Source organism: Papio anubis, chromosome 2, assembly GCF_008728515.1.
Source record: "Papio anubis isolate 15944 chromosome 2, Panubis1.0, whole genome shotgun sequence".
In the NCBI taxonomy this organism is placed as follows: domain Eukaryota; kingdom Metazoa; phylum Chordata; class Mammalia; order Primates; family Cercopithecidae; genus Papio; species Papio anubis.
In genome coordinates, this window is record NC_044977.1 from 89,166,343 (window position 1) to 89,184,085 (window position 17,743).

The window sequence follows — 17,743 nt, forward strand, 5'->3', positions numbered from 1 at the left end:
CAACTCATCTCTGACTTCCCTGAGGATCACTGCTCCTGTATATTGTTGGGGTGAATTTTCTGGTAGATGGTAAGGGAATTCAGTACTAGGGTGTGTAGTCAAGTTACTAAGGTTCTTTATCAAAGTCTCGAAGCAGAAGTTTTGAGAGGCCCGCAAATCGTCCTGGGAATTTTCTTCAGTGAGCATTTGTGAAAACTCTGGGGACCAAGGTTGGATCAAACTTTTGTGATGTGCCCATCGGTGATCTTGACACAACACTCTTCTTGCTTTTTCTTTAATCATCTTCTAGTTTATCTTCCCTTTGCCGAACTGCTTATTTTACTACCACTTGGTAACTTTATTTTTGTGTTTGTTCTTTACTGAACATTTATTGAGTGCTTTTTATGGGCCAGATGCTTATGTTCAGGTACGAGGGATACAAGGAGGCCAACGAATAAATAAATCAAGTCTTTGTCATTTTTTGTTTGTTAAGAGATACAGGCATATAAACCTATAATTTTTTTCTTTTTTTTTTTTTTGAGACAGAATTTCGCTCTTGTCACCCAGGCTGGAGTGCAGTGGCACGATCTCTGCTCACTGCAACCCTGGCCTCCCGGGTTCAAGTGATTATCCTGCTTCAGCCTTCTGAGTAGCTGGGATTACAGGCATGTGCTAGCATGGCCGGCTAATTTTTGTATTATTAGTAGAGGCTAGGTTTCACCATGTTGGCCAAAGTAGTATAGTTCCAAAGTATTTTGAAATGGAATAGAAATGAGGAAATTTGCCTTTTAACTTTCAGAAATTTCAAGTTTGGAGGAGGTCAGACATAATTAGAGTAACGTGTTTCTACATGTGGGATTTGGTGTGTGTGTATATTAAGTGTGTAAGCTCATGGTTATACTTTGCACAGTGGGATGAAGCTGGAGGTCAAAGTTGTCTCCAGTGGCCCAACGATATTGCTTTCAGATACAATTTCTGGTCCTGAACAGGGTGCAATGGAAGAAGGGATTGGGCAGTTGCTATTTTTATAGGTTTTTGTGTGGAGAATTATAATGGGTGTCACATAGTTTAGCTGTGTCTTGCGGGAAGGAGTGTGTGGAAGTGTGGTAGAGTGTTGTGTAACAAACAAAAAGTAGGGTAATGATAGAAGGGATTTGAATTATATATAAGGGTTAGCCTGAGCCTGGTTGTTGAGAGAACTTTTTTGAAGAGGGCACATCCCTGTTTTTTTCCATTGACCTTAGTGAGATTTGTGCAGATATCAAATCATGTAATTACAAATCTATGTTGTTGGTACCTGGAAGATACCTTGACGTGGGAAACAGTAGGGGGAGCTCTAGCTTTCCCAAGGCCCTGTTTATGTTGGCCTAGGTTCAGAGTCATCAAGCAGCCTGCTGCTTGGATTATATTCTTTGCTCATAACATTGTGCAGGAGATCAAGTCCACCCAGAGAGGCTAGTGGGACTTGAACAGGCAGTTAAAAAACCTTAAAAGATAACCTTTAAGACATCTATTTAGAATGCACATGGTTAGTTCTAAAAATATACTTGTTTAGATAATTTGCTCAAGATTCTTCTTTTAGGGATATATTGATCAATTTAAAGGAAGGCAGGTCTCAAACTCTTGACCTCAAGTGATCTGCCCACCTCGGCCTCCCAAAGTGCTGGGATTACAGGCATGAGCCACCGCACTCAGCCCTTATAGCAATATTTTTCACCTTCATAAAAAAATCAGGCTGGGCATGGTGGCTCACGCCTGTAATCCCAGCACTTTGGGAGGCCCCAGTGGGCGGATTACCTGAGGTCAGGAGTTCAAGACCAGCCTGGCCAACATGGTGAAACCCTGTCTCTACTAAAAAATAAAAAAATTAGCTGGACGTGGTGGCAGGTGCCTATAATCTCAGCCACTCAGGTGACTGAGGCAGGAGAATCGATTGCACCCAGGAGGCGGAGGTTGCAGTGAACCAAGACTGTGCCATTGCACTCCAGCCTGGGCAACAAGAGTGAAACTCCATCTGGAAAAAACAAAAAAAACCAAAAAAAAATCCCTGGTGTTAGGAAAGAAAAGAGAAATGTTAAGGAATCTTAGTCTTTTTGTTTATTTTAAATAATATTAGGTTTTCTTTTGTGAGGGGTTGTTGTCTCCTTAGAGGACTTTTGTATTTAACAGCTTAACTGAATATTAGGTCAAGAGATTTTGTTAATTTTCTAGGTTATTTTGTGGTAATTTGTGTCCTCGTTTTTTAGCACCTAGCATCTCTCCTGCTCCATAACAAATTTGCCACAGAATTTGTTGCGCATGGTGGAGTACAGAAATTACTGGAAATACCTCGTCCTTCTATGGCTGCAACCGGTGTATCTATGTGTTTGTATTACCTATCCTACAATCAGGATGCCATGGAAAGAGTAAGTCTCATCTATACAGGTTTGTGGGGATGAGATTTGGTTGGGGACAACCTCTTTAAAAGATCACATTTGCAGAATGACTTTTGGATAAGAAAAAAACAATAGTTGAATAAATAAATTTTAATGAAAGAAGCAAGGAACGTGAATATCTAGTCTTTATAAAGCATTCTAAAAATGTAAAATTGTTTGGAAATGATTCTGTTTTTTTCTGACTCTACTGGGAAAATGCTGGGTGGATTGGAGTCTGGGAGCTTTATTTAGTTTTTGCCATTTCTATGGCATTAAGATTAGCCTTCAGGTACTTTTCTGATGTCTTAGTGGAGTGACGTTTATGAGTTATTGTAAAAACAACAGGCTGGGCACAGTGGCTCACACCTGTAATCCCAGTGCTTTGGGAGGTTGAGGCGGGTGGATAACCTGCGATCAGGAGTTCAAGATCAGCCTGGGTAACATGATGTAACCCTGTCTCTACTAAAAGTGCAAAAATTAGCCAGGCATGGTGGCAGATGCCTGTAATCCCAGCTACTTGGGAGGCTGAGGCAGGAGAATTGCTTGAACCCAGGAGGCGGAGGTTGCAGTGAGCTGAGATTGCCATTGCACTCCAGCCTGGGCTATAGAGCAAGACTCTGTTTAAAAAAAAAAAAAAAAAAAAAAAAAGCCACACGCAACAGACCTAGTCTCTCACTGATTCATTCACACACAAATTTATATTGTATATAGGGGTGTATATGTGTGTATATTTTTAGAGACAAGGTCTCGCCCTATTGCCCAAGTGCTCAGCCTGCTAGGTAGCTAGGACTATAGGCTTGTGCCACCATGCCTGGCTACTTTTTATACTTTTTTTTTTTTTTGACAGAATCTTGCTCTGTTGCCCAGGTTGGAGTGCAGTGGTGCCATCTTGGCTCACTGCAGTCTCCAGCTCCCAGGTTCAAGCAATTCTCCTGTCTCAGCCCCTAGAATAGCTGGGATTACAGGCGCCCACCACTGTGCCCGGCTAATTTTTGTGTTTGTAGTAAAGGGTTTCACCATGTTGGCTAGGCTGGTCTCGAACCCCTGACCTCAAGTGATCCACCCACCTCGGCCTCCCAAAGTACTGGGATTACAGGCATGAGCCACCATGCCTGGCTTTGTGATTTTTTAAAAGTGTAAATGGGTTATACATATGTATGTGGTTTTTCGTTTTTGTTTTTGTTTTGAGGCAGGGTCTGACTCTGTCGCCTGTGCTGGAGTCCAGTGGCATGATCTTGGCTCACTGCAGCCTCTGCCTCCTGGGTTCAAACTATCCTTGCAAGTAGCTGGGACAACAAGGGCACACTACCACACCTGGTTAATTTTTACATGTTTTGTAGAGGCAGGGTTTTGCCATTTTGCCCAGGCTGTGGGTTGTACATTTGAAAAGTGATGGGCTCCTGGGATCCCCTAGGAAAGCAAAGTTCTTGTTCTATTCCTGGAACATTTTTCTAGTATTCTTATTTGGTGTGTCTTTTCTGGTAGAGTGAAATGGGTAATTTCTTCTTGAGCTATGACATTATCTTTGCTTATTAATAATATCAGTTTTAATTTTTCTTTTGGTGTTTATACAAAATAGGTAGTCTTTTGGGAGTAATAAACTAATCTGTGTGTGTACATACAAAATTACTTATGGCTAAGATAGAGAAAAAAATATCAAGGAAACCTGGGGATGCTTTACAATTTCATTTTGTGACCCATAGTAGACATCAAAATGTGTGTGAATTAACCAGAGAATGAATACCAAACTCCTAGACTTAGGATCAGAAATCTGAGCCACTTTTATCACATTGGAGAAGTTCCTTACCTCTTCCTCTTCTTTTAAGTGAGAATCCTAATACCTGTATAATGGAGCCCTCGTGAGCAGTAAATAATGTAAATATTTGTTGGCACTTAGTAAGTATAGGTTGTATTTAAATATTTATCTAAATTTAGGTCGTTTTCAGGTTTGGAATGGATTATGTTCTAAAATTGCCTTTGTATTATAACCTAAACTTTGTACTAAGAGTGACTTGATTGGAAATGGTCATTGTATTCTGCAGATATCTATACTGGTGAATTTTTCATCCTGTTCGAGGGCTCCTTTGCCCACAATTTAAAAGCATTATTTTATTTGTATTTTTTTGCAGGTTTGCATGCATCCCCACAATGTTCTGTCTGATGTGGTGAACTATACCCTGTGGTTAATGGAGTGTTCTCATGCTTCAGGATGCTGCCATGCTACCATGTTTTTTTCAATTTGCTTCTCATTTCGGGCCGTCTTGGAGCTCTTTGACCGCTATGATGGTCTTCGTCGTCTGGTGAACTTGGTGAGATTATTTCTCACTAGGATTAAGTGCTTTTCTCACTAGGATTAAGGGTCCTGGTTGCCTTGGCTGCCCTTTAACAGCACACCCTTGAAGAAAGGAAGCTTTTGGTTAGAGGAGTTTTGCTGCCATTCTTTCTGTGAAGTTTTTTTTTTGTTTTTTTTCCCCTTCCTTCACAAATTTCTCTTTTTCTTTAGTAGTTTGAGGACACTGTGCCATTGTAGACTTGCCTTGGATATAGTAATCTTATCACGGGGATTGGCAGTTGATGATCTTGATCTTTCTAAAAGCAATAGTTTTATGCCTGTATATTTTTTGCTGTGATTAAAAGCTTGTTCATTTTTCGGTATGGGTTTAATGTTTTGTTTTCATATAGCTACTGTTAACATGTTATATACATAGATATACATAAATATGGTTTGATATTTGTCAGTATTGTTAAGCATAAAAGTTTACTGATACATAAGCAGAATGTGTGTGGAAAATAAAAAAAGTTTACTAAAATATTTTCCCATTTTTAAATCTTTTTTCTTAACTCTTGCCTTTTCCCCTCTTTTACCCCAATATTTTGTGTCTTAATAGATCAGTACTTTGGAGATTCTAAATTTGGAAGATCAGGGTGCACTTCTGAGTGATGATGAAATATTTGCTAGCCGCCAAACTGGGAAACATACCTGCATGGCCTTGCGCAAATACTTTGAGGCTCACCTGGCCATTAAATTGGAACAAGTGAAGCAGTCACTTCAAAGGACTGAGGGTGGCATTCTTGTCCACCCGCAACCCCCGTACAAGGTGAGAGGACCTTGTCTTGAAAGGGAAAGTTCTGTTAGCCCTCTCTGTAGCATCTCAGTCCTGAAACTCACATTCAGATCAGTGGACTCTGTGTTATGCCCATTGTTGGAGTATACTTCCCTGTTTGAAGGCAGAACCAATTGAAAAATGGATGTAATAGGTGAATTTCAGGGAATTATTTTGCTTCCAGTTGTAAGTTGCTGGGATTCTAGAACTAAAAGATTAACTGAAGTGTGTATAAAAAAGCTTTCTTTTTTTCTTTTTGAGGTAGTTTCCCTCTGTCGCCCAGGGTGGAGTGCAGTGATGTGACCACAGCTCATTGCAACATTAACCTCCCAGGCTCAGGTGATCCTCCCACCTCAACCTCCTGAGTAGTTGGGGGACTATAGGCACACACCATCACACCCAGCTAATTTTTAAATTTTTTGTGGAGTTGGGGGTGCAACTGTGTTGTCCTGGCTGGTCTTGAACTCCTGGGCTCAAAGAGGCCTCCCACCTCGACCTCTCAAAGTGCTAGAATTATAGGTGTGAGCCACTGTACCTGGCAAAGAACTATTTTGTATGAAAAGTACTAGATGATTTGCCTTCTATGCAGAATTTCTTTTCTGAAAATGTGTTTATAACTCTACTTCTCTATCATTGTGGAGTTTCATATGTTTTGGGATACAGATGAGTAGCTGCATGTTTTTTAAAAAATCACCAACTGATTTCTTGAGGCCAGTAGTTTGAGACCAGCCTGGGCAACAATAGTGAGATCCTGTCTTTACAAAAGTTTTAAAAATTGGCTGGGCCCTGTGGTGTGCATCTATAGTTCTAGCTACTTCGGGGGCAGAGGTGGGAGGATCATTTGAACCCAGGAGTTCAAGACTGCAGTGAGCTATGATCATACCACTACACTCCAGTCTGGGCACAGACTGTCTCAAAAAAAAAAAAAAAAAAAAAAAAAGGCATGGTGGTGCATGAGTAGCCTCAGCTACTCTGGAGGGTGAGGTGGAAGAATCACTTCAGTCTGGGGGTTTGAGGCTGCATGTGATCAGGCTATGGCACTCCAGTCTGGGCAACAGAGTGAAACCCAGTCTTAAGAAAAAAAAGTCACAAATTGAAAAGAAATCAGTCACATGATGCTTCTTTCTCTTGAGCTATAACTTATATGCACAAAGGAAACTTGTTATCTTTTTGGACAAATCATATTGTGAGTCTAATTATAAATAAGGTAAAAGATTAATCAATATATGGTCATTATTTCACATATGGGCTTTTGACTTAAGAATTGTGGAATTTGAAAGGTATTATTATTTACTTTTTAATTAAAACCTTGGCCAAGCATGGTGGCTCATGCCTGTAATTCCAGCACTTCAGGAGGCTGAGGTGGGAGGATCACTTGAGTCTAGGAGTTCAGGACTGCAGTGAGCTATGATCGTGCCACTGCACTCCAGCATGGACAACAAAATGAGACCCTGTCTCTACGAAAAATAAAATAATTAGCTGGGTGTGGTGGCATGTGCCTATGGTTCTAGCTACTTGGGATGCTGAGACAGGAGGATAGCTTGAGCCTGGGAGATTGAAGCTACAGTGAGCCATGATCAAGCCACTGCCCTCCAGCCTGGGCGGCAAAGTGAGACCCTGTCTTGAAATAAATAAGTAAAATGAAATATCTTGGCCAGTGAGCTGCGCTCAAGAAGGTAGTAGGCAGATGTAGAGTTATAGATAATAATAATACTGTATATCTCTCCTTATAGGCATGCTCATATACTCATGAACAGATTGTGGAAATGATGGAATTTTTGATAGAATATGGCCCAGCACAGCTATATTGGGAACCAGCTGAAGTCTTCCTCAAACTTTCTTGTGTGCAACTCTTGTTGCAGCTTATTTCTATTGCCTGCAATTGGAAGACCTATTATGCAAGGTGGGACCAGAGAGAGATTTCAAATGAAGTTTGATGCATCTTTTTACTAAAGTTGATGTTGGTTTGCGCATGGTATATACTTAACAAAATTTGTTGAATTGAAATTTTGGACTTGAAACTGAGAAATTAGGCATGAAAATATGATTTTTAATTTACAGCACACTTGTTCATATGTATGGTCTTGGTGATTGTAAATATTATGTAATAGGCAAGGATCAGCGTCTGTACTGTCAGAGAAGGTACGTGATTTACATGGCCACAGCTGCAGAGCTGGGGTTAAAGTCTTGTCTTGAGGCTAGAGTCCAGGATTCTTCAGTGCTTAGACTTTAAGTGTCTTGCTAGTACTTGACAACCATATATAATGTTTATATTATGTTCATATAAAATTGTCCTTTTACTCTTGGAATTCAACACACTGTTAGGATTTTCACAAATTAGTTGAAGGCAGAGCAGGACAAGGCCCAGAAAAGGGTGGCTGATGTAATCAGGAAATTGGGTAGGTTCTATTTGAAGATGATGTAAAAAGAAATAAAACTCTTTTGAAAAAGATGGGATCTTAAGAGAAGATAGTAAAAAAGTTTATAAACAGAGTGCTTGACCTTCTTTTCCTATTTAATCACAGCCATAAAGATAAGAGGGGCTTATTTAGGGGAATATAGTATGTTTGTTAAATCCCAGTGTTTAAATATAGTGAGGTACTCTTGGAGCAGGTGTAATTAAACTTTTTGGGTTCAGGATACCTTTACCGTATTAATAATTACTGAGAACTCTAAAAGGCTTTTGTTTTTGTGATATATCTATCAGTGTTCAGTGTATTAGAAATTAAAACAGAAAAATGTAAAAATATTTATGCACTAAAAAAATGTGGGCCAGGCACAATGGCTCATGCCTGTACTCTCAGCACTGTGGAAAGATGAGGTGGGCAGATCACTTGAGGTCCAGAGTTTGAGACCAGCCTAGGCAACATGGTGAAACCCCGTCTCTACTAAAAATAGAAAAATTATCCGGGCGTGGTGTTACACACCTGTAATCCCAGCTACCTGGGAGGCTGAGGCAGGAGAATCGATTGAACCTGGGAGGCAGAGGTTGCAGTGAGCTGAGATCATGCCACTGTACTACAGCCTAGGCAACACAGCAAGTCTTCGTCTCAAAAAAAAAAAAAAAAAAAAAAAAAGTGAACCCATTGCATGTTTGCATTATTCATGAAAAATTTCCAAAATAAAACCAGATAATTTTAGCAAGTTCGAAAAAATGTCTGGCCTAATATCTCATATCTGCTTCTGTATTCAGTTTTTGTGATATCACATAATCTCTGGAAGACTCTCTTACTATGCAATGAGAGAATGAGAGTGCAAAAGGAAAGTAACATCTTATTATTATGAAAATGACTTCACAGGACCTTCTGAAAGGATCTCAGACTTCTCAAAGTCTTCAGACTATACTTTGAGAAGTGCTGTTTTAGAATATTGGAAAAGTAGGTTATTATATTTATTTGGAGAATTGTTTAAAAAGTGATGACAGACCAGGCATGGTGGTTCATACCTGCAATCCCAGCACTTAGGGAGGCTGAGGCAGAGTTCGATGCTTGAGATCAGGAGTTCGAGACCAGCCTAGGTAACATGGTAAAACCCTGTCTCTACCAAAAATAAAAAAAAATTAGCATGGTGTGTTGCCGCATGCCTGTAGTCCCAGCTACTAGGGAGGCTGAGGTGGGAGGATTGCTTGAGCCCAGGAGGTGAAGGGTGCAGTGAGCCAAGATTGTGCCACTGCACTCTAGCCTGGGCAACAGAGCGAGACTCTGTCTCCAAAAAAAAGATTATGACAGCTCACAAGATAACTAGAAAGGGTATAAATACATTTTTTAAACTGGTACATATGTATTTATTTATTTTTTTGTTGGTTTTGGAGACACAGTCTTGCTCTGTTGCCCAGGCTGGAGTGTAGTGGCATGATCTCAGCTCACTCCAACCTCCACCTCCCACGTTCAAGTGATTCTCATGCCTCAGCCTCTGAAGTAGCTGGGATTACAGGCGCACACCACCAAGCCCAGCTAATTTTTGTAGTTTTTAGTAGAGATGGGGTTTTGCCATGTTGGCCAGGCTGGTCTCCAACTCCTGGCCTTGAGTGATCTGCCTGCCTTAGCCTCTCAAAGTGCTGGGATTATAGGCATGAAACACTGTCCGGCCTGTATTTGGATTATTGAAAAAATAGTCCTTGATTTTAAAAGTTTATTTTTAGAAAGAAAATTAGTAAATGTTTCTGCTTTAGAATATGCAGAATCTTTTAAAGAGAAAATTACTTAGCATTCATTACATAATATTTGTAAGTACACATAATTGATATTATACTTTTTAATCAAATTCATCTTTTTTATGAATATTTTCAAAATGTAGAAAGGCACAGAGAATAGTATAACAACTGCTCCATCATTAACCAGGATAGGCATGTTGTTGTATTTGCGTTTCCCTCAGTTCTTTTTCTGCCTCCCCAGAGTCACTCATCTTCTGAATTTGAACCATATTCTCCCCACTCATGTTTTTATACTATATATATCTGTGCTGTGTTCATAAATAATAATATAGTACTGCTTTGCATGTTTTTAAATTGTTATTTTCCTAAGTTTGTCTTTTGCAGCTTGCTGTTTTTACACTTCTATTCTTGAGATTTATATATTGTTAATATTTATTTAAAACACTGTATTTCTATATTGCAGTTTATTCTGCCATTGATGGCTAATTTAGTGTTTTTGTATTTTTTTTTTCCCTATTAAATAAATGGTATCATGAACCTCCTTTTGGAGGCTCTCTTGAGGATATGATGTAGAGCATCTGGTTTTGTAGGGTGTCTGTGTTCTTACCTTTATTGGATATTGCCAAATTGCTTCTAAAAACGTTCATGCCATTGTCATTCCCCACCAGCAATATATAGGAGCTTTCATTTCTCTACTTTTTTTTTTTTTTTTTTTTTTGAGACGGAGTCTTGCTCTGTCACCCAGGCTGGAGTACAGTAGTGGTGTGATCTTGGCTCATTGCAACTTCCGCCTCCTGGGTTCAAGCGATTCTCCTGCCTCAGCCTCCCGAGTAGCTGGGACTGCAGGCGCCCACTACCACGCCCAGCTAATTTTTGTATTTTTAGTAGAGATGGGGTTTCACCGTATTGGCCAGGCTGGTCTCAAACTCCTGACCTCGTGATCCACCCACCCTGGCCTCCCAAAGTGCTGGGATTACAGGCGTGAGCCACCGCACCCAGCCGTTTTTTTCTTTTTTAACTACAAAAGACATCCAATATTTCTCTACTTTCTTGCCAGTACTTGGTATTGTCTGATTTTTAATTTTATATCTTACATTTTTTATTTTTATATCATTAATGATGTATTTTGAACCCTTTCCCTCATTCTTTAGGGTTCTTTGAAAATGATTGTCAATGACGGTAGTTTATGAGTGTACTGTAACACATATGTTGCTCTTGTCTATGTGGGTTTTCTCATTCTTTTGCTATTTTAATGTGGCTAATGAACATCTTAATACGTAAATTCTTCTGATTCTTTCTTTTTTTTTTTTTTTGAGACTGAGTCTCACTGTGTTGCCCAAGCTGGAGTGCAGCCGTGTGATCTTGGCTCACTGCAGCCTCTGCCTCCTGGGTTCAAGCAGTTCTCCGTGCCTCAGTCTCCTGAGTAGCTGGGATTACAGATGCCCATCACCATGCCTGGCTGGTTTTTGTATTTTTTAGTAGAGATGGGGTTTCAACATGTTGGCCAGGCTGGTCTTGAATTCCTGACCTCAGGTGATCTGCCTGCCTCAGCCTCCCACAGTGTTGGGATTACTGGCGTGAACCACTGCACCCGGCCTGAATCTTTTTTCTTTTCTTTTTTTTTTTTTTTGGAGACGGAGTCTCTCTCTGTGGCCCAGGCTGGAGTGCAGTGGCTCGATCTCAGCTCATTGCAACTTCTGCCTCCTGGGTTCAAGCAATTCTCCTGCCTCAACCTCCCACGTAGCTGGGACTACAGGCGCCCGCCACCAAGCCTGGCTAATTTTTTTTTTTTTTTGTAGTTTAGTAGAGACAGGATTTCACCATGTTGCCCATGCTAGTCTTGAACTCCTGAACTCAGGCAGTCTGCCCGCCTCAGCCTCCCAAAGTGCTAGGATTACAGGCATGAGCCACCACGCCTGGCCCCGGCCTGATTATTTCTTTAGGACAGATTGTTAGAGGTGAAATTTCTAGGACAGGGTTTATGAACATTTTAAGAATCTTGTTTCATATTTCCAGATTACTTTCTTTTTTTTTTTCATTTTTCTTTTTTTGTTTTTCGAGACAGGCTCTCACTCTGTTGCCCAGGCTGGAGTGCAGTGGTGTAATCATGGCTCACCACAGCCTCAACTTTCTGGGCATAGGTGATCCTCCCACCTCAGCCTCCTGAGAAGCTGGGACTACAGGCAGGTGCCACCACATCCGGCTAATATCTTTTATATATATATATAAAAATATATATTTTTTGAGACGGAGTCTCGCTGTCTCCCAGGCTGGAGTGCAGTGGCACGATTTCGGCTCACTGCAAGCTCCGCCTCCCGGGTTCACGCCATTCTTCTGCCTCAGCCTCCCAGGTAGCCGGGACTAAAGGTACCCGCAACCATGCCCGGCTAATTTTTTGTATTTTTATTAGAGACAGGGTTTCACCGTGTTAGGATGGTCTTGATCTCCTGACCTCATGATCCGCCCACCTCAGCCTCCCAAAGTGCTGGAATTACAGGCGTGAGACACTGTGCCCGGCCTATATTTTTTTTAATAGAAAAATATAAAACCATGTTGTCCAGTCTGGTCTCAAACTCCTGGGTTCAAGTGATCCTCCCATCTCGGCCTCCTAAAGTGTTGGGACTATAGGCATGAGCCACCGAGCCTGGCCTCCAGATTACTTTCTGGAAAGATTGTGCTAATTTCTACTCTCACCAAAAGTTTGAGAGTGTGTGTGTCTATATATTTTCGCTAGAATGAAAGGATTCAGGATTATTCTGTGTTTTTTATTGTAGAAGTTTGATAGGTAAAAATTCTATTGCTGTATTTTTTGGAAGTAATGTCATTGTAACTATAAAATCCTCTCTTGTTGTGACAGCTCGAGATAGAGCCACACTGGTAGCGGTTCTGATTTATTGTCTCTCTGTGTGCGTGTGTCTGTTTGTGTCTCTCTATCTCTGTCTCTCTTGGTTCTTGTGGCTATATTCTGATTTCCCTTTGACTAATTCTTCTTACTGTCCAGGAATGACACTGTGCGCTTTGCTTTGGATGTCCTGGGTATTCTTACTGTGGTCCCTAAAATCCAGCTCCAGTTGGCAGAATCAGTGGACGTGTTGGATGAGGCTGGATCTACAGTCTCTACTGTAGGTAGGTTGTATTTTGCCATTTTTGTTGTTTCTTGGTCTGGGTTTGTTTTTTCTTTGCCACTCTGGTTGTGGTTACCTACCTGACCTAATTTTGGATTTCAGAACAAAAGTAGTAGAGGGGGGCTCCTTGTCTGTCCTTTATAAGGACTACCATTCAGCAGATCAGAAACTAATTAAAAAAAAAAAAAGAAAACAAAAATACAAACGTAGTACCAGATAGTTTGATTTAAGGGGGTCATGCTAGTAAACTCAGGTTTTCTGGCATTTCTGCTATAATGGTATATTATAGCTTTCCTGAAAAGCTCACACTCTGCAGAGTCTTGCACTAAAAATAAAGTTCATGGGAAAAATAGGTTGAGGCAGATAGTAAAAAACTTAAGCATCACAGCTTTCCAGGAGTTAAAGGGGAAAAAAAAAACAAAGTAAGCAATTTTGTAACCTGAGTTAGTAATTGGCAGGTAGCTCAAAATGGGTAGAAACCATCATACATATATAAAAAAAGGAAAATATACTTTGGTAATATACATTATTAAGAGCAGGGGTGATCAGGGCACTGCTGGGGTGAGCATGGGAAGTTGTGTGACAGGACAAGATGCAGGATAGGACTAAGACACAGGCGCTTGTTTTTAATTTTCTTAAAATACAGTAGAAAGGGTTCTGCTTCCACAGTAGCAGCCCAACTGAGGGCTTTCTCCATTCCTAAGGTTTTAATGTATTAAAATTAATAAATCAGAAAAGGCCGAGCGCAGTGGCTCACACCTGTAATCCCAGCACTTTGGGAGGCTGAGGTGGGTGGATAACCTGAGGTCAGGAGTTCCAGACCAGCCTGGCCAACATGGTGAAACCCCATCTCTACTAAAAATACAAAAATTAGCTGGGCGTGGTGGCAGGCGCCTGTAATCCCAGCTCCTCAGGAGGCTGAGGCAGGAGAATCACTTGAACTGGGAGGCGGAGGTTGCACTGAGCCGAGATCGTGCCGCTGCACTCCAGCTTGAGTGACAGAGCAAGACTCTGCCTCAAAAAAATAATAAAACCAGAAAAAGTTACACACGAACCTTGATGACTTTTCCATAATTATGACATAATTTCCCTATTTAATAACTGCATATGAGATCATAAAAAATACATTGTAGTAGAACTGATTGTAGTTTATACAATCAATTCCTTGCAGTTTTTACAAAAATAATGTAGTTTTTTAAAGTAAAACAAAGTGAGTGGAACACCAAATTTTGACTCTGGAACAACTATTGAAATGGTCATTAGTTTTATGATGAATAATACAGAATTTTTTTTTTCCCATTAGGTATCAGCATTATTTTGGGAGTGGCTGAGGGTGAGTTCTTCATCCATGATGCTGAAATTCAGAAGTCAGCACTTCAGATTATCATCAATTGTGTGTGTGGCCCAGATAACCGCATATCCAGTATTGGTAAATTTATCTCTGGTACTCCTCGGAGAAAGCTGCCTCAGAACCCCAAAAGCAGTGAGCACACCCTGGCCAAGATGTGGAATGTGGTTCAGTCCAACAACGGCATCAAGGTGCTCCTGTCCTTACTGTCCATTAAGATGCCCATCACAGATGCAGACCAGATCCGGGCCCTGGCCTGCAAGGCCCTGGTGGGCCTGTCTCGCAGTAGCACTGTCCGGCAGATCATCAGTAAACTGCCCCTTTTCAGCAGCTGCCAGATCCAGCAGCTGATGAAGGAGCCTGTGCTGCAGGACAAACGCAGTGACCATGTCAAGTTCTGCAAGTATGCTGCTGAACTCATTGAACGGGTGTCAGGAAAACCACTTCTCATTGGCACTGATGTTTCCCTAGCACGACTGCAGAAAGCAGATGTTGTTGCCCAGTCAAGGATCTCCTTCCCTGAGAAAGAGCTGCTTTTGTTGATACGAAACCATCTTATTTCTAAAGGGCTTGGAGAAACAGCAACCGTGCTGACAAAAGAGGCCGACCTGCCCATGACTGCTGCCTCCCATTCTTCTGCCTTTACCCCAGTCACTGCTGCTGCTTCTCCTGTCTCTCTACCCCGAACCCCTCGTATCGCTAATGGCATTGCAACTCGACTGGGCAGCCATGCTGCCGTGGGTGCCTCTGCCCCTTCTGCCCCCACTGCCCATCCTCAGCCACGGCCTCCCCAGGGTCCACTAGCTCTGCCCGGCCCATCTTATGCCGGCAACTCCCCTTTGATTGGTAGGATCAGTTTTATCAGAGAGAGGCCGTCACCCTGTAATGGCAGGAAAATCAGAGTGTTGCGGCAGAAGTCGGACCATGGCGCCTACAGCCAAAGCCCAGCCATAAAAAAGCAGCTGGACAGACATCTTCCTTCCCCACCTACGCTGGACAGTATAATCACAGAGTATCTTAGAGAACAACATGCTCGCTGCAAGAATCCAGTTGCCACTTGCCCACCTTTCTCCCTCTTTACTCCTCACCAATGTCCTGAGCCAAAACAGAGGCGGCAAGCGCCAATAAACTTTACCTCAAGGCTAAACCGCAGGGCATCATTTCCAAAGTATGGAGGGGTGGATGGCGGATGCTTTGATAGGCACCTTATCTTTAGCAGGTAAGAAGAAGGCCCCTTCTTACTCTCTGGGAATTGGAATGATTCTTTTATTTAAATCAAACTGGGCAGTATCAGCATAGTTGGCCTGAAATACCACTGATTGTCACTTTGTGTAATACTTGAACAATGTAATTGTATCACCTTTTGTCAACCATGGGCTCCTTGTGTGATTGGTGGCAGTATATTGATATAATCCTTTGTGTTCTCATCTCAACTAGTATGTTTTCTAGAACCCACACCCCCTCATTACTGTCCATAAGGAGGCTCCCAAACTTGTGCTGTTGCAAGTTGCTTCCTGTTCTGATTCTTGACAAATCTTACATGAAGGTTATGGGATCACAGGTTTTAAACATGGGAATTTTTTTTGTTTGTTTGTTTGAGATGGAGTGTCTCTGTCGCCTAGGCTGGAGTACAGTGGTGCAATCTTGGCTCATTGCAACCTCTGCCTCCCAGGTTCAAGTGATTCTCCTGCCTCAGCCTCCTGAGTAGCTGGGATTACAGGCAGGCGCCACCACATCTAGCTAATTTTTGCATTTTTAGTAGAGATGGGGTTTTACCATTTTGACCAGGCTGGTCTTGAATTCCTGACCTCAACTGATCCCCCCACCTGTGCTAGGATTACAGTTGTGAGCCATTGCGTCTGGCCTAAACATGGGAATTTTTGTTACTTAAATTTGTAAGTGGAAATCTTTTTCTTATTTAAAATAAAAAGCACTGAAGGTCACTGTGATTTTGGAAGAACCCATTTGAAACATTAATGTTCTGTGCTTTTTCTTCTGTCCTAGCAGTTTGCTTTTTCTGAGTCCCTGCACATTCTTTGCCTCTGATTCTCTCCTTTTTTTTGTGCTTAGATTCCGTCCTATTTCAGTGTTCCGGGAAGCCAATGAAGATGAGAGTGGCTTCACCTGCTGTGCATTCTCAGCTCGGGAACGGTTCCTGATGCTTGGCACCTGCACAGGGCAGCTGAAGCTCTATAATGTGTTTAGTGGACAGGAGGAGGCCAGCTATAACTGTCACAACTCAGCCATCACACATCTTGAACCTTCCAGGGTAAGGGTTCCTTCCTAGGATGCTGTCAGTCATTCTTCCAAGATGAATTAGTGAACTAGAGTAAAGGAGGCTTACTTACCCTTTATTGAGCTCTCTCTTTTAAATGAGTTCTCAACTGGAAAGTCTGGTTGAGGTTAACTCATATTTCAGATGGAGACTGAGGAATATGGCAAAGTTATTAGGAAGAAAGGAACTATCTTTGACATCGTCTCATTTTTCCCACCTCCCTTTTATCTGTTCTATTTTTGTGGCTAGTTCAGTAGGATTTAATACTCTCCTAAGTTTAGTTATTTTCTAGGACACTATAGGTATATGCATTCAAATCATAGTGGCTTCTGACCATTTCTTGGTTTCTGTGGGTTATAAAATTTTCTCTTTAATTCAACAACATTTTTATGCATATATTTAAAAATGCTAATGGCAGGTAGTGACATCTGCATGTATGTAAATGCATGGTTACCCACCTTGCGCCTTCTTCTTTTAGGATGGGTCCTTACTGCTGACATCTGCTACTTGGAGCCAGCCTTTGTCTGCACTTTGGGGAATGAAATCAGTATTTGATATGAAGTATGTATCCGCTTTTGTAACCTAGTCTGTGTTTTATTTACCTAGTTTGTTTAGACCCCCTTTCATTTGGTTTTTAGACGAAGCTTTTTGGGGAAAGAGGAAGCTGTCAGTTATTGTTAACTTCTCTCTTCCTCATCTAAGACTCATGTTTAATAAGACTTTATCTTTCTTAATTCCTAGATATTTTTATGAGGTATATACATTCTCATTATGCAGCAGACCCTGACCCAGAATCTATGTATTTTCCCGTGTTCACATAGGACATTGCAGTCTTTGCTGTGTCTCCTCTCCTCTCCTCTCCTCCCCTCCCCTCCCCTCCCCTCCTCTCCCCTCCTCTCCCCTCCTCTCTTTCCTCCTCTCCTCTCCTTTTCTCTCTCCTCTCTTCTCCTTTCCTTTTCTTTTTTTCTTTTTTTTTTTTGTGAGACGGAGTCTCACTCTGTCACCCAGGCTGGAGTGCAGTGGCCCGATCTCAGCTCACTGCAAGCTCCGCCTCCTGGGTTCACGTCATTCTCCTGCCTTAGCCTCCTGAGCAGCTGGGACTACAGGCGCCAGCCACCACGCCTGGCTAATTTTTTGTATTTTTGGTAGAGACAGCGTTTCACTGTGCTAGCCAGGATGGTCTCGATTTCCTGACCTCGTTGATCCGCCCACCTCGGCCTCCCAAAGTGCTGGGATTATAGGCATGAGCCACTGTGCCCGGTTTTTTCTTTTCTTTCCTTCTTTCGACAGGGTCTCACTCTGTCACTTAGGTTGGAGTGCAGTGGCACAAGCATGACCTACTTCA

General features: G+C 41.7%; 1 protein-coding gene across 11 annotated transcripts in view; it reads left to right on the top strand.

The window, feature by feature from the left end:
- Positions 1-17,743, top strand: part of DCAF1 (DDB1 and CUL4 associated factor 1) — a 107,000-nt gene that overhangs the window by 63,713 nt on the left and 25,544 nt on the right. For all 11 annotated transcript variants that reach the window (XR_004182157.1, XR_004182158.1, XM_031663310.1 and 8 more), the window contains 8 exons: positions 2,226-2,384; positions 4,523-4,702; positions 5,282-5,491; positions 7,231-7,400; positions 12,652-12,776; positions 14,079-15,342; positions 16,194-16,392; positions 16,877-16,959. Coding sequence is in view for 9 of the 11 variants with exons in the window: in XM_031663310.1 (XP_031519170.1) it covers positions 2,226-2,384; positions 4,523-4,702; positions 5,282-5,491; positions 7,231-7,400; positions 12,652-12,776; positions 14,079-15,342; positions 16,194-16,392; positions 16,877-16,959 (2,390 nt within the window). In the remaining 2 variants the exon portion in view is untranslated. The remainder of the gene's footprint in view (positions 1-2,225; positions 2,385-4,522; positions 4,703-5,281; positions 5,492-7,230; positions 7,401-12,651; positions 12,777-14,078; positions 15,343-16,193; positions 16,393-16,876; positions 16,960-17,743) is intronic.